This window comes from Chiloscyllium punctatum, chromosome 39, assembly GCF_047496795.1.
Source record: "Chiloscyllium punctatum isolate Juve2018m chromosome 39, sChiPun1.3, whole genome shotgun sequence".
Classification (NCBI taxonomy): Eukaryota; Metazoa; Chordata; class Chondrichthyes; order Orectolobiformes; family Hemiscylliidae; genus Chiloscyllium; species Chiloscyllium punctatum.
In genome coordinates this window covers 35,409,580-35,428,987 of record NC_092777.1, presented here as the reverse complement: position 1 = coordinate 35,428,987, position 19,408 = coordinate 35,409,580, and the positions used below count along the sequence as shown (strand labels likewise).

At 38.6% G+C, this 19,408-nt stretch overlaps 1 protein-coding gene across 3 annotated transcripts; it reads right to left on the bottom strand.

Moving 5' to 3' along the window:
- Positions 1-622: 622 nt before the first annotated feature.
- LOC140464224 (T-cell antigen CD7-like) lies at positions 623-19,137 on the bottom strand. Of its 3 annotated transcripts, none has more exons than XM_072559069.1 (5): positions 19,039-19,137; positions 17,292-17,375; positions 8,102-8,440; positions 3,294-3,436; positions 623-1,842 (listed from the first exon to the last, which is right to left on the bottom strand). In XM_072559069.1, exons 2-5 carry the CDS (start codon positions 17,356-17,358, stop codon positions 1,741-1,743), a joined length of 651 nt encoding a protein of 216 aa, XP_072415170.1. In that variant the 5' UTR covers positions 17,359-17,375; positions 19,039-19,137; the 3' UTR covers positions 623-1,740. The 3 variants fall into 3 exon arrangements, with proteins under 3 accessions (XP_072415170.1, XP_072415169.1, XP_072415171.1); XM_072559068.1 differs by lacking the exon at positions 19,039-19,137 and adding an exon at positions 18,595-18,818; XM_072559070.1 differs by lacking the exon at positions 19,039-19,137 and having other exon boundaries at positions 17,292-17,411.
- Between the last annotated feature and the right edge of the window lie 271 nt (positions 19,138-19,408).

Here is a 19,408-nt window from a genome sequence, read left to right as displayed (position 1 = left end):
TAAATTCTGTATCCTATGATCTTATACTCCATAACCACTTGATGAAGGAGCATCGCTTCAAAAGCTAGTGCTTCCAAATAAACCTGTTGTTCTATAACCGGGTGTTGTGTGATTTTTAACTAAGTTAAATGAGACTGATTTTGCCTTTAGGTGGTGATGATAAATTAAACGATAATCGTATGTAATCCAATGAGCTTGCTACATGTAGCTCAAAAATAATTTTGCCATTCTGCCAGATAACAAAATCCTTGCAAAGTAGCTCATTCAGAAACGCCTCTTTTCCTGCCCTCAGTCACACATTTTATTCTATCTTGAATAATTAATCAGTGTCCAGTTTTTTAAATAATAATTTGACTTCTATGACACATCCAAGATACTTTATGTTAAGTGAACTTGATAGAGCAAGATGTTGTTATAAACATAGATTTCAACCAGTGTGAAAACTGCAAGCAGCATTGACGCGAGCTAAAAAAGGTCACCTTAATAATGTTTGACGAGAAAAGGAAACCACAGGCGGTTCAGCGTTGAAAAGTCATTGTCATTTCACCACTGAGCCTTGAATATCATCTTTACACGAAGAAAGACCACAAAGTAACAAGATGTCAACTTTTATTAGCTACATTTGTTGCCTCAGTATGAAGGTTAACAAAACTAAATCAGTCAACGTTCTGTGTCCACAAAACAGAGCTAATCGTTCCTTCTCCACGAAGGAAGATTTTCCATTTTGATAGCTAAAATTTTTGATAGGTACCTGGATAATACAAGTAAAATAAATAGGTATTTTAAATTTGAGTTGGAGAAAGCAGTAAACTAAGCAATTCCCAAATCCCTGTCAAGCTCGTGGTTGACATTTAAATTAATTCACAGGCTAGACCAACATTTATTGACCATCCATAATTGCCCAGAGGTTTGTTAAGAGTCAACCAATCAGCTGTGGGGCTGGAGTCACATGTAGGTCACACTTGATAAGAAGGGCAGATTTCCTTCCAGAAAGAACATTGGTGATCCAGATGGGTTTTCCCCAATAACAATTCATGGTAACCTTTGAGTCTTAATTGCAGAATTTATTGAATTTAAATGATGGAGCAAATTTGTTCATAGATTTGCATCCACTTTTCTTCCTCTAATTGATTAAATTTGATTCTGTACACAATTAATTGGAGACAGTGATTAAAGTTCAGATGTTCCTCCGGGTCAAGAATCTCTTCCTGTAGCATTGTGAGTGTGGCATTGACTGAAGACAAAAAATGCTGGAGATGACAGCAGTATCCATGGGAAGAGAGTAAACTGATGTTTTGAGTTGAGATAACTGTTCATCAGAGCCCTGGTTCAGCATCTGCAATAATTTGCTTCTACATGTGCTTTATTTCTCCATTTTCTTGCACAGGATACAGCACAAAGACACTAAAGGTAGTTGAGAGCAGGTAAGAGAAGAGAGAAAAGACATATTTTCTTGAGATAAAAGTAGCTTTACAAATAGCACTAACCCTCAGACTCTCCATCCCAAAGTCACCATGCAAATGGTGTGCTGTTCCATCAATACCTGTGCAAGTAGCATATTGTATGAAGCAGGCAAAAGGTGAAACAAAATAATTTATCAATTACTTAAATTTCAAGAAGACCTGTAAAAATGTACAATTTTATGATCACATATAAATGTATTATCAAGTAGCAAAAGAAAATAACTGGCCACATTCCAGGCTAATGTGACCTGATGTGAAAACGCAGTTCATCTGAAAACTAACGTCCCACACTTTGGGTTCGAATTAGGTTCATGTCCTCATAAACTGAGTTTGGAGCTCTCCCACGTGTTGGCATTTCAGGTTGGCATCTTTTCCTTGCCTAAAAACAAAATCACATTTTAGAAATTGTATTCCTCCGCTTTGTCATTTCGATTTCTAAGTAGCAAAAGCTTGCAGATCAGGATGATTCCATATATGCTGTTCATTCGGAATTAACTTTATGTATGTCATTATAACTGGTAATAAATTATCCTTATTTAATACTGCCTTGGCATTTCATATTTCTGAAAATAGAATAATGAGACCCCAAAAACCTGGCCATATTCAGAAGGTGTCTCTAAGATAGATAACATTTGAGAATCACTGAGTTACATAACTGCATGGAAAATAACTGACACAGGAAACAGAATGAGCAGTGTTCTATGGCTGGTAATACTGCCCTACATCATACCCTCATTTCTGTGGGTTTGTGTAGCTGTTTTTAACCAAGCTGTTAAGACATCTTATGACATGTGTTTCAGACAGCTAGAATTTGAACCCAGGCTGTTTGACTTAGAAGCAAGGAACGGAGTGCTCTGTGGCCGACAAGCAGCTTCTGAGGAGAGGGGAAATTCTATAGTTGTGCTTCCAGACTATGAAATGTTCATTAAGTATCCCAGAATCCTAGATTTGTTACAGCCCAGAAGGAAGCCATTTGATCCATTCTGCTTGCACTAGTTCTATTAGTCTAGTACCGATCTTCTGCCTTTTTCCCCATATCCACCACATCATTTGTATTCAAATTATCATCCAATGCCCCCACGAATGCCTTAAGTGAACCTAGCTCCATCACATTTCCACACAGTGCAGAACTATTCACTGTGAAAAAAAGGTTTTCCTCACATCATTGCTTCCTTTTCACATCACCTTACATCTGAGTCCTCTCATTTCTTTTCAGTTTATAAGCAAGGACAGCCTCTCCCTATCTATTCTATCCAACCTACTCATGAATTTGAAACCTTGTGGCAATCTCCATTCTATCTTCTTCTCTCCAAGGAGAGCAGTCCCAGCATCTTCGAACTATCCTCATAACTGGAGTTTCTCATTCCTGGAACCACTTTTGTAAATCACTTTGGCACTCTCTCCAGTGCATTCACATCTTTACTATCAAATGTATACAATATTCCATGTTGACTTATTTTATATTTCAGACAAGATCTGAGAAAAAAAAGACAGTTTCTTAGCTTTCTTTTTCAGTCAGAAATCTTTCCTACTTTCAAGGGGAGAGACAGTTAGAGGATGATCATAGATCGGCCAAGGAGCAACCCAGAATAATTTTAATGCTATCTCTCAGAATCTTTAAGTATACCTCAGGTATATCTGAAACAGTTTAACAGATATCAATTTTTAAATGGATGGTAACGCACAACATGGTTTTTTTAATCAGGTTAACAATCTAGATAATTGTTCATCTGTACTATTTGAATTTATATTAATTGAATTTGTTTCATGATATTTCTTATTATACTTAAAATTGAAGAAATATTTGTTATAAAGAAATTAGGAACTCACATGCCAAAGTATCAGAACCAGAGCACAAATAATAGCCACTGTTGCAACGACAATCACACCAATCACAATTGGATCCTTATATGAAAATTCTCTACAAGTTATTGTTTCTTCACAATCAGCTTTACAGTCTTTCATCCTGGATTCTGAAAAGATCCAAAATATTTCATTATTTTCTATAAATATTTCCATATATAAGACCTCCATATTGTCATGAAATTATTTTCATTTTCTATTAAAATTCTGGATTTTTACAGAAGGGAAAATATGTTCTACATCAGTTGGGCACTTTCAAGTTTTGTTTGTTATTTATTCATGGAATGTGACCATCACTGGCAATGCCAATACTTTTGTATATCTATTGCTACACTTGAGAAAGTGGTGGTGAGCTGACATCTTAAACCTTGCAGTCCATGGTATAGAGTCATAGAGTTATACAGCACGGAAACAGACTCTTCGGCCCAACACGGCCACGCTGACCAGATATCCTAAATTAATCTAGTTCCATTTGTCAATGCTTGGTCCAGAGGTGTCTAAACCCTTCCTATTCATATACCCATCCCGATACCTTTTTAAATGTTGTAATTGCACCAGCCTCTCCTACTCTGTCTGGCTGCTCATTCCATACACACACCATCCTCCATGTGAAAAAGTTACCCCTTAGGTCCCTTTGAACATTTCCCCTCTCATCTTAAACCTTTGCCCTCTAGTTTTGGACTCCCCCACCCTGAGGAAAAGACCTTGGCTTTTCACCCTCTCGATGCCCTTCATGTAAATATTTGTATAAGGTCACCTCTCAACCTCTGATGCAGGGTAAACAGCCCCAGCCTATTCAGTCTCTCCCTATAGCTCAAACCCTACAATTACGGCAACATCCTTGTAAATCTTTTCTGAACTCTTTCAAGTTTCACAACATACTTCCTATGCAAGGAGACCAGAATTGAACACAGTAATTCAAAAGTGGCCTAACCAATGTCCTATACAGCCACAACATGACCTCCCAAATCTTATACTCTATGTACTAACCAATAAAGACAAGCATACCAAACACCTCCTTCACTCTCACCTGTAGAGTCTACCTGTGACAGTACTTTCAAAGAACTGTGAATCTGCACTCCAAAGTGTCTCTGTTCAACAACAATCCCCAGGAGCTTACTATTAAATGTATAAGTCCTGTCCTGAATGGTCATAGTAAAATGCAGCACAGATTTCGCTGCGTTAAACTTAATCTTCTATTTCTCGGCCCTTCAGCCCTTCTGATCAAAGTCCCTCCGCACTCTAAGGGAACCCATGTAATCCAAGGATACCCACATTAATATTGTGAAGGGAGATCCAGAATTTTGACTCAACATGAATGAAGGAATGGCAATTTGTTCCACATCAGAATAGTGCGTAGCTTAAAGGGAATCTTGCAGGTGTTGGTGTACTCATGTGTCTGCTGGCCCACCTTCTAGGTGGTAGAAGTTATAAGTTTTGAAGATTCTGTCAAAGGAGTCTTGGTGAGCTGCTGCCTAGCAACTTTAAGTAGTGCTGCCACTGAATGGCACGTGCATGAAGTGAATGTTTAAGATGATGGTTAGAGTACAACTCAAATGGACTGCTTTATCCTGGATAGTGTTTTGAGTTGTGGATGCCCATAGAAATGTGTTCTGCACCATGGAGCAGTGTCTTTAATTTTTGGTTTGTCTCATTCTCCTTACTCCAATTGTTTCACTTTCAGTCTATTTCTTGAACTCTCAATATTAATTAATAATATTAACAATAGTTTATTATCACTTTTATTTTTACAAGTGCTCTGCTTATCCTATGATTACATCAAGGGCAGCACGGTGGCACAGTGATTAGCACTGCTGCCTCACAGCGCCAGAGACCTGGGTTCAATTCCCGCCTCAGGCGACTGACTGCATGGAGTTTGCACGTTCTCCCAGTGTCTGCGTGGGTTTCCTCCGGGTGCTCCGGTTTCCTCCCACAGTCCAAAGATGTGCAGGTCAGGTAAATTGGCCGTGCTAAATTGCCCCTAGTGTTAGGTAAGGGGTAAATGTAGGGGTATGGGTGGGTTGCGCTTCGGCGGGTCGGTGTGGACTTGTTGGGCCGAAGGGCCTGTTTCCACACTGTAAGTAATCTAATCAGTAGTCATGAAGTAATGGTGGAGTGCCATTGTCAATGGAGTATTAACTCCATCACAGCAGATGGAAGGAAAAGTCTCATGATGATCATGAACCTATAGTTGTTTGTCATAAAAACTGATCTGATTTTTTTTTTCAGCTGTTCAGGGTGCTGATCTCCTTACTTGAGAAAGAGTGTACTCGCACTAAAGGAGGTGCAGAGGAGGTTCACAAGGATGATCCTGGAATTGAGAGCATTGGTTTCTGAGGAGAGATTGGGTAGACTGAGACTTTGCTCACTGGAATTTAGAAGAATGAGAGGGGAATCTTACAGAAACACATAAAATTATGAGTGGAATAGATAAGATAGAAGCAGGGAGATTGTTTCCACTGGCCGGTGAAACTGGAAGTGGGGGCAAAGCCTCAAAATAAGGGGGAGCAGATTTAAGGCTGTATTGAGGTGAAAATTCTTTACCCAAAGGGTTATGAAACTGAAATTCCTTGCCTAGTGAAGCAGTTGGGACGACCTTGTAGAATATTTTTAAGGCAAACAGATAGATTTTTGAACAGTAAAGGAATTAAAAGCTGTGGTGAGCAGTTGGATAAGTGGAGTGGAATCCACAAACAGATTAGACATGATCTTGTTGAATGACCAGAGCAGGATCGATGGGCCAGATGACCTGCTTCTGTCCCTATTTCGAATGGTCTTATGTAAAGCCACTTTATGCTGTTTAGGCCCTCTACTCAGTGCACATACATAGAATTGGCACAGAAAACCTGTTTAGTTTAGTAACAAATCACTGTTCTAGAATTATTTTTCTATGAAAGCCGAGCTCAATTTAGCAGATTGAAATATCTTTTTTTTAAAGAAGAAGATCTTCCAGTTAGGCTTAGCAACAGAATTCCACAATGCTCAGAAATGTTTCTTTTCTCCGAATCCTTATCATATTTGCAGAGGGAATTTTGAATCCTGCCATTGTTTTTTTAAAAAGGTATGGACATTGGGACATGTACCAACAGATTAAAAAATAGAAAAAAAGTGATTTTGTCCTTTAGAAAGGAGGCAAGGGCAAAATTATAAAATGACAGACCTCTGGATTTTATCCTCACTGAGAGGGAAGTATTGGAAATGTTGATGACTGACAGCTTAAGGGATCACCTGGAAAGATAGTTTTGTTAAGGAGTATCAGCCTGTGTTTAAAAGAGACTGATAATGGCTGACCAATTCTCTGAAACTCCCATTTGAGAGTTATATTTAGTGGATAAGGGTTGAGGCAATGAACTTTAATGTACCTGGATTTTGGGAAGTGATTTGACATTATTGCAGTAACAGATTAATGCAGAAGGTTCATCATGCACATGACAAAACAATTAGCTAGTTATATCCTTGGTTCAGAAACAAATAGCAAAGTTGGCAGTACCTCACAGGAGTTGGTAGTGGGTTTCTTTTTTGTTAACTGATTTAAAATATTCCTCTAAAAGACTTGTAAACTATCAATAGTTGTGGATGATTCAAACTGGGGCTATGCCAATGATGCTATCAATCAATGCAACAATTCAAAGAAATCTGAATCTGGTGGGCGGCACGGTGGTTAGCACTGCTGCCTCACAGCGCCAGAGACCCGGGTTCAATTCCCGCCTCAGGCGACTGACTGTGAGGAGTTTGCACATTCTCCCCGTGTCTGCGTGGGTTTCCTCCGGGTGCTCCGGTTTCCTCCCACAGTCCAAAAAATGTGCAGGTTAGGTGAATTGGCTATGCTAAGTTGCCCATAGTGTTAGGTGCAGGGTAAATGTAGGGAATGGGTGTGGTTAGGTGCGCTTCAGTGGGTCGGTGTGGACTTGTTGGGCCAAAGGGCCTGTTTCCACGCTGTAAGTAATCTAATCTAATAAATGAATAACGAGGTGCCAGAACGTGACATCGGTTATGCAATGAAGCAGAAGGCATAAGGTTCTTAATGGTCACATACTCAAAGTAACATGGCATGAAAGAGGTGTTGAGATTTAGCAGATAGATTATTAAAATTGTCATTCTATACTGCTAGACAATGAATACTCACATCAATCTTTTAAGATCTACCCTACAAATGCTCCATCTTTCCTCTCCACAAAGTTTTTAAAAAAACCCATGACACTATTGGGAGAATAGGAGTTTTCATTAGCTTCTTACTGATATTATATTCAAATATAGATCATAATATTAGGTTTAGGTCTCACATCACTTGAAAATAGTTGCAAGACTGAGTCCTGAACTCTGACAGCCAGATCCATCAAAAGGAAAAGTTATCTACTCTGGAACTTTACTTTCCATTGGGAAAATGGATCAAGGGAGTATTGAAAGAATTCTTTCATATTTTCCTGGAAAATTTTGAATGCAAGCTTTCTTTTGTCCGGCCTAAGATTTAAGAGCTGGGGATACAACTTAGAATTCAGGATGCCAAAAGAAGATAAGTAATTTAAGTTAAGGAGTTATTATCTTATGATACAATAACCAGCACAATTTCAGCAATTTATCAGCAAGAAAGCTTAGACAAATGTTAAACATTTAAAGTTAGAAAAGATAATTGTTTGTGTAAAACAACATGAATGAAAACAGCAAATGACATGCACCCTCAGATATCCATTTTTAAAATATATTTGATTTTCTTTTGGATTAGCTTTACTTCTGTGAACTATGTCAGATGAAAAAATTTGAAAAATAAATCATACCTGATACTAACACTGTCTCTTGTACAATTCTATCATTTACAGATGTTTGATTTCGTATTCCAAAAACACAATAGTAAATGTCTCTGTCACTTTCCTGAAAGTCATGAAGGGTTACTGTGAAATTGTTCACCTCTCCTTTCCAGTCAAGGCGATGTTCATATAACTTGTGTTTTGTAACCTTTTTTCTGTAGAAATAGATCAGATCAATGGGCTTGGAAAAACCTCTCCTGAAGTAAGTGCCCACAATGTTTCCTTGAGAGGATGAATATTCACAATTTAGCAAAGCTGAGGATCCATTTTTCACTCGTTTAATGTGCAGAGTCTGGGAAATGTGACCATCTGTAAAATACATAATGCAAAATATTATCAGTGCAGTTAGAAACCTCAGAAAAATATTAATTATCAAACAAACCTTTCCTTTATGTAATCATAATAATCTAGTTTCCTGATTCATATTAATATTTGAGGATAGTTGATCATTTTGGAAAGATTACCTCTGGGAGGGTCTGATAATTTTTAAAGTTCATTATTTAATTGCCAGACCTGACTTCTTTGTGTCATGGCAGGTGACCCTGGAAACAGTGCAGAGGTGAGATGGACAAAAGGCCTGCTGGGTATGCTGGCTCTTTCTTCAAGATTGTCAAAAGAGAAGAAAGCATAATACAGCCCTTCAGCCCAGTCCACTCACACTAGCTCAGCCCACACACTTCCAGTGTCCAAGCCATGCCATCCCATGCGCATCTTCCATGGCCCCTTATAGCCTCTGTTCCAATCTATGCATCTTAACCACCTCATGACCCATTATATCCCCTATACTTACTTAGTGCCAACTCACGCCATTCACACAAGACTCTTCCACCACCACCCTGTGCCCTTACACTTCCATGCCAACTTATCCATTTTTCAACATGGACAATGCACAGCATTCATGATGAGATAAAACAAAGAAAATTCTAAACAGTTATTGGAAAATCATATCTATTTTTTAAAAATATTGATTCACAAAAAAACTTAGAATAACATTCTTTCAAAAGCATCATTTCTAATAAGAACAAATCCTTCATTCAAATGCTTTTTGAAGAATAATCATTGGAGTTCATAATCACTCTCTTCCAAGAACTTATAGCCACTTGAAGCTGTCAATCAAATGGTGAAATTGCAGGCACCATACTGTGATAATGGAATGTTTTGAAATTAACCAGATAGAGTTAATGCAAGGACGATAATTCTCATGCTTATGTCAACAGAAAAATTAAAATAGCAAGAAATTGTTTTTGCACTCTGGAGTTTTTTCAAACATTTGAAGGTAGAGGTTTTAAATATCTTAGCAGCTTGAGTTATTTTTGATACCTTTCACAGTTGTTTTTTCCAGTTTCATTTGATAATTTCATTTGACAATTTCTTTTCTGAAGAGTAACCCACCCAGAACCATTCCCCTACCTTACATTTACTAATACACCTAACACTAAGGGCAATTTAACATGGCCGATTCATCTGACCTGCACATCTTTGGGTTGTGGGAGGAAACCGGAGCACCTGGAGGAAAGCCACACAGACACGGAGAGAATGTGCAAACTCCACACAGGCAGTCATCTGAGGTGGGAATTGAATCCGGGTCCCTGGTGCTCTGAAGCTACAGCGCTAACCACTGAGCCACTGTGCTGCCATGGTGGCTCAGTGATTAGCACTGCTGCCTCACCGCGCCAGGGTCCCAGGTTCAATTCAATTCAGAGGGAATTGGGTCTGGGTGGATTACTCGTCGGTGTGGACTTGTTGGGCTGAATGGCCTGTTTTCAAACTGTAGGGAATCTAATCTTTTGACAGTTCCAATGAGCTTGACTGTGTAAATTAGTTTATACACTTTTCATCCACATTTGTATCTATCTTAAATAATTACAAAGGTCACTGTGCATTTTCCAAAGGGTGCGTGCCCTCAGTTAAATGTCTCTTGTGGCCACATCTAAAAGGGATTCTTTACCACTCTGAAAGATTCCCAAAGTTTAAGCCTGTTCCTACTAGGGGTGATCGGCAAATGTTTCTTGTGTCTGACTAGTAAAAAAAGATACTACTAGAGCTAGCTACAGCCTTATATATATACAGCTGAATCTGGAAAACACTGACATGCAATTGGAACATGCCCATTCCTCTCACACAACCACTTAAATGGTAGAATTATGACTGGAGTGGGACAGCTAGAGATTGGAAAATGCTTTCACTATTTTGTTTTAACCTGTCCTCTCTTACTGCAAAAAGCAAATCAGGCCGGATAGCCTTCTGTTAACTGGAAAGTAACTGTGAACAAGATGCAGGGGGACTATTGGGAATTAGAGAAATTTCTGAGCTGAAGTTGCTAGACTCCAAAGAAAAGATATAGAGTCATATGTATTGAAGTCGACACTTGAGCTGGAGTATTCACAGTTGTGAGGTGCTTAAGTTAGTCAAATGACCCCAAAGAAAGCACATATATTGAATGATAGCAGGAATCTTTAGGAAAATTGAAGTGAATTTCTGAGAATTGTGGTACTTTATTTTGATGCCAGGAAGTGAAGGAACTTTCAAGAACCTGATAAGTATCCATAGGTCTTCTTGGATTGGGTGGGAACACTGTGGTAGTGGAATTCAAAGTTTAAGGAGTAATGTTCAGTTAAAAATGTAAGTAATGATATTTAGTGGTTTTCTCCTGTGATGATAGTCATCATAGGCCCATATTCTTATTAGAGAGAGAGAGAGAGAGACAGCTGGTGCTAAACTTCATTTGAGAATCACCATATCCCAGGCAAGGTTGTGCAATTACAACCTTACAGGATATGAACCTGCACTGTTAATACCACAATACATTGCAAATCAGCCATCCAGCCAATTGAGCTAACTAACACTTCCCATCTTCTGGGATGTATAAATGATAATCTAATGTTTATAGTTGATGGCGTGTTGTTATTATTGTTTGCTGTATTTGATTCTTGTATAGTATAATATAATAATAACTTTAAAATGTGGAATTTGGGGTTTCATTCCATCAGAAAATCAGCAATTTATTAGCATAGGTAGAAAATTGGTTTACTAATAGAAAACAGAGGGTTAGGATAAAGGACACATTTTCAAAATGGAAACTTATAACTAATGGAGTGCCAAAGAGAGCAGTGCTGAGGCCACAATTATTTACAGTACATATTAATGATACGGATAAGGCAAGTGAATGGACTATAGCCAATAATGCAGTTGATGTAAAAAAAGGTGGGAAAGCAAATGGTGAGGATGACACAAAGAGTCTGCAGATGGTTATAGGCAATTCACCATAGTCCTAGAGGACCACTCTCTCAGAGAGAGAGAGAGAGAGACAGAGATAAAGATACTTGGTAGTGGGTTTAACCTGAGAGTAACCACACGTCAGGCGTGGGGCAAGTTGTAAAGGCAGGACCTGCCTAGTGTCCTCAACTGGTGTGAAAATTAAGACCATAATGTCAGCATTCCTCTGCACTGCAAACAAGACATCCAGTCAAATAAGCTAACTGATCCCTGAGGAATATGGCCAGCTTAAATGAGTGGACAAAAACTTGTCAGATGGAATGTAGTGTGGGGAAGTGTGAGAATATGCACTTTGGTAGGAAGATTAGAAGAACTGAAGATTATTTAAATTGAAAAAGACTGCAGAAAACTACAGAACAGGGTTTTGGGAGTGCTCATACACAGATCCAAGTGAGCATCCAAGTTCAATGGGTATTAAGGAAGGCAAATGGATAACTGGCCTTTATTTCAAAAAGAATAAAGTACAAAAATAAGGAGGATTTTAGAGGACTTGACAAGGTAAATGCAGAAAGGTAGTTTCCATTTGTGTGAGAGTCTGGGACCAGAGGGCTAAACTCCGAATAAGGGGTCACCCATTTAACATAGAGATAAGGAGGAATTTCTTATCCCAGAGGTGGAGCGCATCTATAGAATTCTTTATCATAGACTATTGTTGAGTTCACCATTAATATATTTATATCATTTAAATCAAGAGAGCAAAACTATAAACTATATTCCAGATGTGACTTTATCTATGTTATATATTACAGTAACAAAATATCCTAACTTTATAATGTTTATCCGTAAATAAGTGATAGTGATTTATTCACCTTCCTAATCATTTGCTCGTCCTGCATTCTAGCTTTGTGATTTGTGTACCAGGACACCCTTTATAACTCTCAGTTCTGCAGATTCTGTCCATTTAAATAATATGCTGCTTTTCTATTCTTGCTGTAAAAGTGGTCATTGATGATTTTGAATTTAACCTTAATAACAACAGAGGCGTAGAAAGAAGAGATTATTATGTGCAACCTCTAACTTATCATATTACACAAAAAAGTCAGGTATTGTGCAAATGCTGAGAATCTTGGGACTAAAAATTTGATCAATCCTGTTTGCAGGCACAGAAATCTCAGTGTGCAAGTACCACATGTCTAGTCAAAATGCCACAAAATCAGAAATTACTGGAAATTCAGCAGGTTGGGCAGCATCTGTGGAGAGAAAGCAGAGTTAACATTTTGGGTCAGGTGAACCTTCCTCTTAAAGAGAAATATATTCAGCTTGCAGTAGGTATCAGCAATAATTGTAAAGGCCTTTGAAGGAAGGAAGAAGACTATCAATGGATCGATCACCAGGCCAGAGTCAGCGACCCCAAGTTCTCTGACATAATGCTGGAGGAGTTAATCAAGGAGGTCAAGAGGAAGGAGGTCACTTTCTGTAGATTGCTAGTAGCTCTACACGCAGTATGTACAGAGTTTGGGATCATGTGCCCTTGGAGGTGGTTTCCAAGAATCAGGCCTCAAGGAACTGACTGCCATGCAATAAAATTATTATTCACTTTCTTCCCCCCCCCCCCCCCCCCCCCCCCCCAGTGGCTAAGGTCAGTAGTGCATCTTTTGATGTCAACATATCATGCTGATCAATGCATGTCATCTGAAAGGTAAAAAATGAGTAATTTGATTTTATGCCTAAAACTCAAATGCTTCACCTCAACCTCAGACAGTTACATTGCTTCAACCCTCTCACCCATTCCTCACACCTTCAGATATTCAGCTTTGGCAGACATATCATCCAATCATATTGCACCAATCTCACTGACAACTTTTCTCTCTCTTGTGAGATGTGGTAGCCAGACAGAGTAGAAGAGAAGGATAGGGAAAAGATGCAAATGTATCTTCTCAGCATTTTGATGAGACAAGGCTCTGCATCAAGGAAAGGGGAAGCATTTACTTCCAACTTGGCACAGGGAAGTCATAAGGCGGTGATCAATATCATCTCATCAAGACTACCTTCTCAATTTATTTCTCAGCTCCTCAATATTTCTTGAAACAATAAAGGCTGTGACATTTGAAAGTATGTCAGGCCACAAATATTGTTAACTTTTTTGAAATTGTCGTCCAGTGGAAAGATTGGAAAAAGCCCTAATTCTTCGCCTTGACCTTTGTAGCGGGATTGACAAGGGGGACATTTTGAGGCTGGCAACCTGCAACTGATTGTGTGCCACAGAGATCAGTGCTGGGGCTGCAATTATTTACAATATATATTAATGACTTAGATGAGGAAAGTAAATGTACAATGACCACGTTTAACACAAAAGTAAGGAAGGCAAGTGGTGAGGGTGACACAAAATGCCTGCAGAGATATATCAACAATTTAGTGAGTAGGCAAAAACTTGGCAGATTGAATATAATGCAGGAAAATGTAAGGATATGAAGAATAGAACATCTGAATAATACATAAATGAAGAAAGACTACAGAATAGAGTGACTTGGGAGTCTTCGCTCATGCATCACAGAAAGCTAGTATCTAAGTTCAGCAAGTGATAGGGAAGGTAAATGGAATTTTGGCCTTTAATTCAAAGGAGAGGAGTATAGTAGCAGGGAGGTTTTGCTGTAACTATACAAGGTACTTATCAGACTACGGCTGGAATACTGTGAATGGTTTCAGGCCTGATATCTAAGGAAGATATTGGCAGTCCAGAGAAGGTTCAAAAATCTGATATCAGCTACAGAGGGACTGTCTTATTAGGAGAGATTGAGTAAATTGGGCTGGTACTTGTTGGAATTTGGAAGAATGAGGGTGACCTAATTGAAACATGCAAGATTCTTAGAGGACTTGACAGGGTAGCTGTAAAAAGGTTGTTTCCCCTTGTGAGAGAGTTTAGGTCCAGGGGCATAATGTCAGAATAAGAAATCACACATTCAAAACACAGATGAGGAGAACTTTCTACATTCAGAGGGTTGTGAATCCATCAAATTCTTTACCACGGAGGGCTGATACCACTGAGGGCCATTATATTTATTCAAAGCTGAGATAGATTTTTAATCACTAAAGGGTATTAAGAGTTATAGGGAAAAGGCAGGAAAACGGAGTTGAGGATTATCAGATCAGCCATGATCTCACTGAATATAGGAGAAAACTCATGTGCAGAAGTAGCCCATTCAGCCCATTATGTCTATGGGTATGATTCTTGCCTTGTGGTAAATAACTGCTTTGTATGTGAGAGATCCTGAGTTCAAATCCTAGACAACCTCTCATGTGTTCCTATTTGCATGGATTATTGGAAAACTGTGTGCCAGAAGAACAAAAGTAATATGAGGCTAACTAATGAAATTTTGATTTTCTAACCCACATTTGAATGAAGTTTCAGTTATTGAATACAGAGAAACACAAACATACAGTTCAAACTAAATGTTTCTTCATGTTTGGAATCGTATGTTAACACAAACTTTGTGTCCTTACAGTTTTTCAAATTACAGTCGCGCCTCGACATACGAATGACCCCGTTTACGAACAGGATTGTACGTAAAAGTTTGCTTCAATGTACGTACAAATGAAGGTACGGACGCAAAAAGCCCATGTGCGACCATGTGGTTTCATTGTTCTGCTTTGCTACGCGCTTGTCGAACGCAAAAGCTCTTGGGCCTCACGTGATCTCATTCAGTTCGTCTTTGGCGCGTGCGCTGCGAACAGCGTTCATTGCTACGTCCAAGCATTCCAAACAATGGGAAAAATTGATTCAGTTCGTGAACTTTTCAGTTCACGAACCGGGTCCTGGAATGGATTAAGTTCGTAAGTCGAGGCGCTACTGTACACATAACCTGTAATCAGAGTTTTGTCTGAACTGCTATCCAACAAGAAAGATGTAATTGAGATTGAGGATCTGCATAAAAATATGCACTTTTTCATTCAATTTTATTGTATTAGTTCCTGTATATTTATTCAATTTTCTGAAGGATTCAGATGATAAATGAAATGTCAACCTACTGACAACTTCGAAAGTTATATATTGGGTTGATGATCTGCCGTTTAGTCAGACGTATTGAGTATTTAGGATTTAAGAGTATATTAATGATATCAATGTGCACCTGTGAAGCTGAATGTATTTTGAAGAGGCAAGGAATGTACATCATATTCATATGTACTTTCCAAAACTTACTATAAACAGGATCCAAATAATTTGTAAAATAGTTATGAGATTAAGTACTGAAAACATTTTAATCAACAAATGCTTGAATGAGGAGAAATGATTCTGAGTATTAAGAAATCAGTTTAGCTTCATTTGAAATAGTTCAACTGAACAGCACATAATTTCAGTGAACCATCAATTTGAAATACAAACAGTGTTTCAAAATCTATTCTATGAACTCTGGCTAAATAACACATGCTGAATTCAATGTTAGCAGTCACACAACACCAGATTTAGTTCAACAAGTTTATTTGAAATCACAAACTTTAGGAGCTTGTGATTTCAAATAAACCTGTTGGGCTATAACCTAGTGTCGCCTGACTTCTGACTTGGTCCACACCAGTCCAACATCGGCATCTCTACATCACGAATTCAATGTTGTTCAATGCAAGCTCTGTAATTATAATATTACACTATTTCTGTGTAAATAATTATAATAATCAAGCCATAGAGATGTGCAACATGGAAACAGACTCTTTGGTCCAACTTGTCCATGCCGGCCAGGCAACCTAAATAAATCTAGTTTCCATTTACCAGCATTTGGCCCATATCTTCTAAACCTTTTCTATTTACATAAGTCCCGGATGCCTTTTAAATGTAATTGTACTGGCCTCCACCACTTCCTCTGGCACTTATTTCATACACGCATCTAAAAGTTTCCCTTTAGATCGCTTGTAAATATTTCCCCTCTCACCTTAAACCTATGCCCTCTAGTTTTGGACTCCTACATTCTGTGGAAAAGACTTTGCCTATTTACCCTATCCATTCCCATTGTGATTTTATAAACCTCAAAAAGGTCACCCCTTAGCCTCTCAAGCTTTAAGGAAAATAGCTGCAATGTATTCAGTCTCTCCCTTTAGCTCAAATCCTCCAACTCTGGCAACATGCTTGCAATTTTTTTTTCTTAACCCTTTCAAGTTTCACAACATCTTTTCTATGGTAGGGAGGTTATAAGGTTGAAATATTTTTCAGTTAATTATTCTCAGCTTTAATCATGTTGAAGTGATCACTTAATTACACACTAGAACAATTACTTACATCATTATGAATTGCTTTTGACCTAGAAATATGTACCAAACCACTCCTGAGGACATTAAAAATTAGAATCCCTACAGTGTGGAAACAGGTCCTTTGGCCCAAGCAGTCCACCTTGACCTTCCGAAGAGTAACCCACCCAGACCCATTCCCCTACTCTGTATTTACCCCTGATGAATGCACCTAACCTACACATCCCTGAACACAATGGACAATTTTGTATGGCCAATTCATCTAACCTGCACATCTTTGGATTGTGAGAGCAACCCAGAGCACCCAGAGGAAACCCACACAGACAGGGGGAGCATGTACAAACTCCACACAGTCGCCCGAGGCTGGAATCAAACTTTGGTCTCTGACGCTGTGAGGCAGCAGTGCTAACCACTGATTCACTGTGCCGGAATTCAATATCATCAAAGAGAGGGGCATAGGAAAAATGATAAAAGCTTAGTTAAAGTGATATTTTAAGGAAAATTTGAAAACTGAAGTGAGAAGTGGCAGACGGATTTTGAAAGAATCTTAAATAACATTGAACACATCAAATCACTTGAGCCTGATGTATTGTATAAAACAGATCTTGAATATTCTTCACTTTTCAAATGCTAATGTTTCTTTTATTTGACTTCTGGCTGTTGGCATTGAGAAGATTTCACAGAAAATCATGAAGAAAGGATCTCCTACCTGTCTTTACTCCAGAAATCATCCAAATGAAAAGAACCTGAAGAAGCTGGATTCTTTGTGGAACCATTCTTGATGCTCTTATTTCTGTCAACACATTTCAGAAAAGAGTGGTTAGTTAAATTTCCGCTGTCAGTTAAACCACGTAGTGCACACCACAGCACAAGCTTTCAAGGGACACGTCTTCGTTTTCTACAATCTCTTGGCAACAATGTACACGCTTAAATTCATCTACTAAAACTACTTTACTGCAATATCATTGAACTGAAATCTGTAAAGCTTAACATACGAACAAGGACCGAATGAAGGTGACACGGTCCTTCACCATTCAATAAGACTGCAGCTGATCTGACTTTTAACCACTACTCTGCAGTACTGTATACCCATGATAATCCTTCATCCCTTTGGTAATTAAGATTGGTCTCTGCCTTAAAAATATTTAAAGATTCTGCATTAACTGACTTTTTGAGGAAGGGAATTCCAAAGACAACAGTTTGTTTTCCTCTCATTGCTGTCCTAAATGGACCTTTTTAGTCCTAGATTCTCCCATAAGAGAAAATATCCATTCCACATCCACCAGGTCAAGTCCCCACCAGATCTTACATGTTTCAATTAAGTCATCTCCAATTCAGCTAAACTTCAGAGGACACAGACCTAACCTGTCTAGCCTTCTTCCATAAGGCCATCCATTCATTTTAGGTATTAGTCTAGTAACCCTTCTCTGAACTGCTTCAAATGCATCAAAATTCTTCTGCAAGTGAAATGACCAGTATTGTACTGAGTGTTCCAGATGCATTCTCTCAAACACAATGCATAATCTTCCTACTCTTGCATTCAATTCCCCTCACAATAAAGCACATCATTCTGTAGCTTCCCTGATTACTTGCTGTACTTGCATAGTAACCTTCTGGTGGGAAGTGGGGTAGCCATGGGAGTGCATGAGAGAGGAATTTTCAAATCAGAAACCATCTAAGGACTTTAAAGCTGCTCATGTTCTCAAAATGAAGGGGAAGGAATACTGCAACTTATTTCAAATTAATAGATGAACACAATCACCTCCTTCTCAAATGTTAAGTCTTAGTGATATTACAAAAGTACAGATCTAGATCTAAGCAGCTTCCAGTAGAACAGGTAACAGCTGCAGTACAGCAGGTCTGGCAGGTAACTGCTGAGCATGGAGCAAGCAATCAGCAGCAGAAACAAAGCTTCAAATAAACCCACAAATTAACAAAACTATGAGAGTGAATATACAGAGGTTTACTATTGTCCCAAGACCATCAATCATTACAGAAACAGGATTACTTACGGTTGTTGCTATCATAAAATTGCTGCAATCAAACTGTCAGAAGCATTAATTTCTACATTGGAGACAAAAGGTCCTTTTCAGATATAAATAGGAATTAGCATTTGAACCTGCTTAAAACTCACACCACTGTATCACAATCCCCAAACTACTTCTCTCTTCCCTTTTCTTTCACCCTCCCTGCAGATCAGCAAGTTTAGAATATTGTGACAAGTTATTTCTTGGCTATGTCAGCAACTCTCAAGGGGAACTGAATAGCTTCTGTTTCATAAAATGATTGAACTGATTGTTTTGCTAGGACCATAATGTCACGTGACTGTTAATTGTAGGTTTTAATGTTCCATTAAACTACGTTTCTGAAACAAGACCTGAAACTGTGTGTTTTAACTCTGTGGCATTACTCATGTGGGTGCTATGGAAATTTTGAATGCCAAAAACGTCACTCACCTTGTTTACACTGAGTTCCAGTGGAGTACCTTGACAGTAAAAGTGTTCATTCAGTCTTCTGTACATTGGCCAGGAGCAAGCAAAAGTGGCAATTTATGACATTAAATAACACCTGAGACAACTTTGATTCTCTCCCTGCTATGTTGGACCTTGTCGATATTATCTAAAGACCTCCCCAAAACACTTTCAGATACGGTACTTTTGATACTTGTTTATGCCACTGCACAGTGCAGAAGTATGATTGATTTTGCTTGTTTCCGGAGGTGTTTGCAAAAGTTTTCAGACTCACAAGGGACAGGTGTTAGAATTTGGCAAGCAAGTTAAAGGAGTCGACAAGCTGGTCAGGTAAAAGATAAAGAAAATATCTGAG

What these genes read in the sequence shown, in the direction of transcription:
- LOC140464224 (XM_072559069.1), bottom strand. Translation starts at nt 17,358, where the DNA reads ATGGTTCCACAAAGAATCCAGCTTCTTCAGGTTCTTTTCATTTGGATG. An exon ending in AGAGACAGTGTTAGTATCAG is followed by an intron (nt 3,437 to 8,101) that starts GTATGATTTATT and finishes GGATCTTTTCAG; the next exon opens with AATCCAGGATGAAAGACTGT. An exon ending in TGGTTCTGATACTTTGGCAT is followed by an intron (nt 1,843 to 3,293) that starts GTGAGTTCCTAA and finishes TTTTGTTTTTAG; the next exon opens with GCAAGGAAAAGATGCCAACC.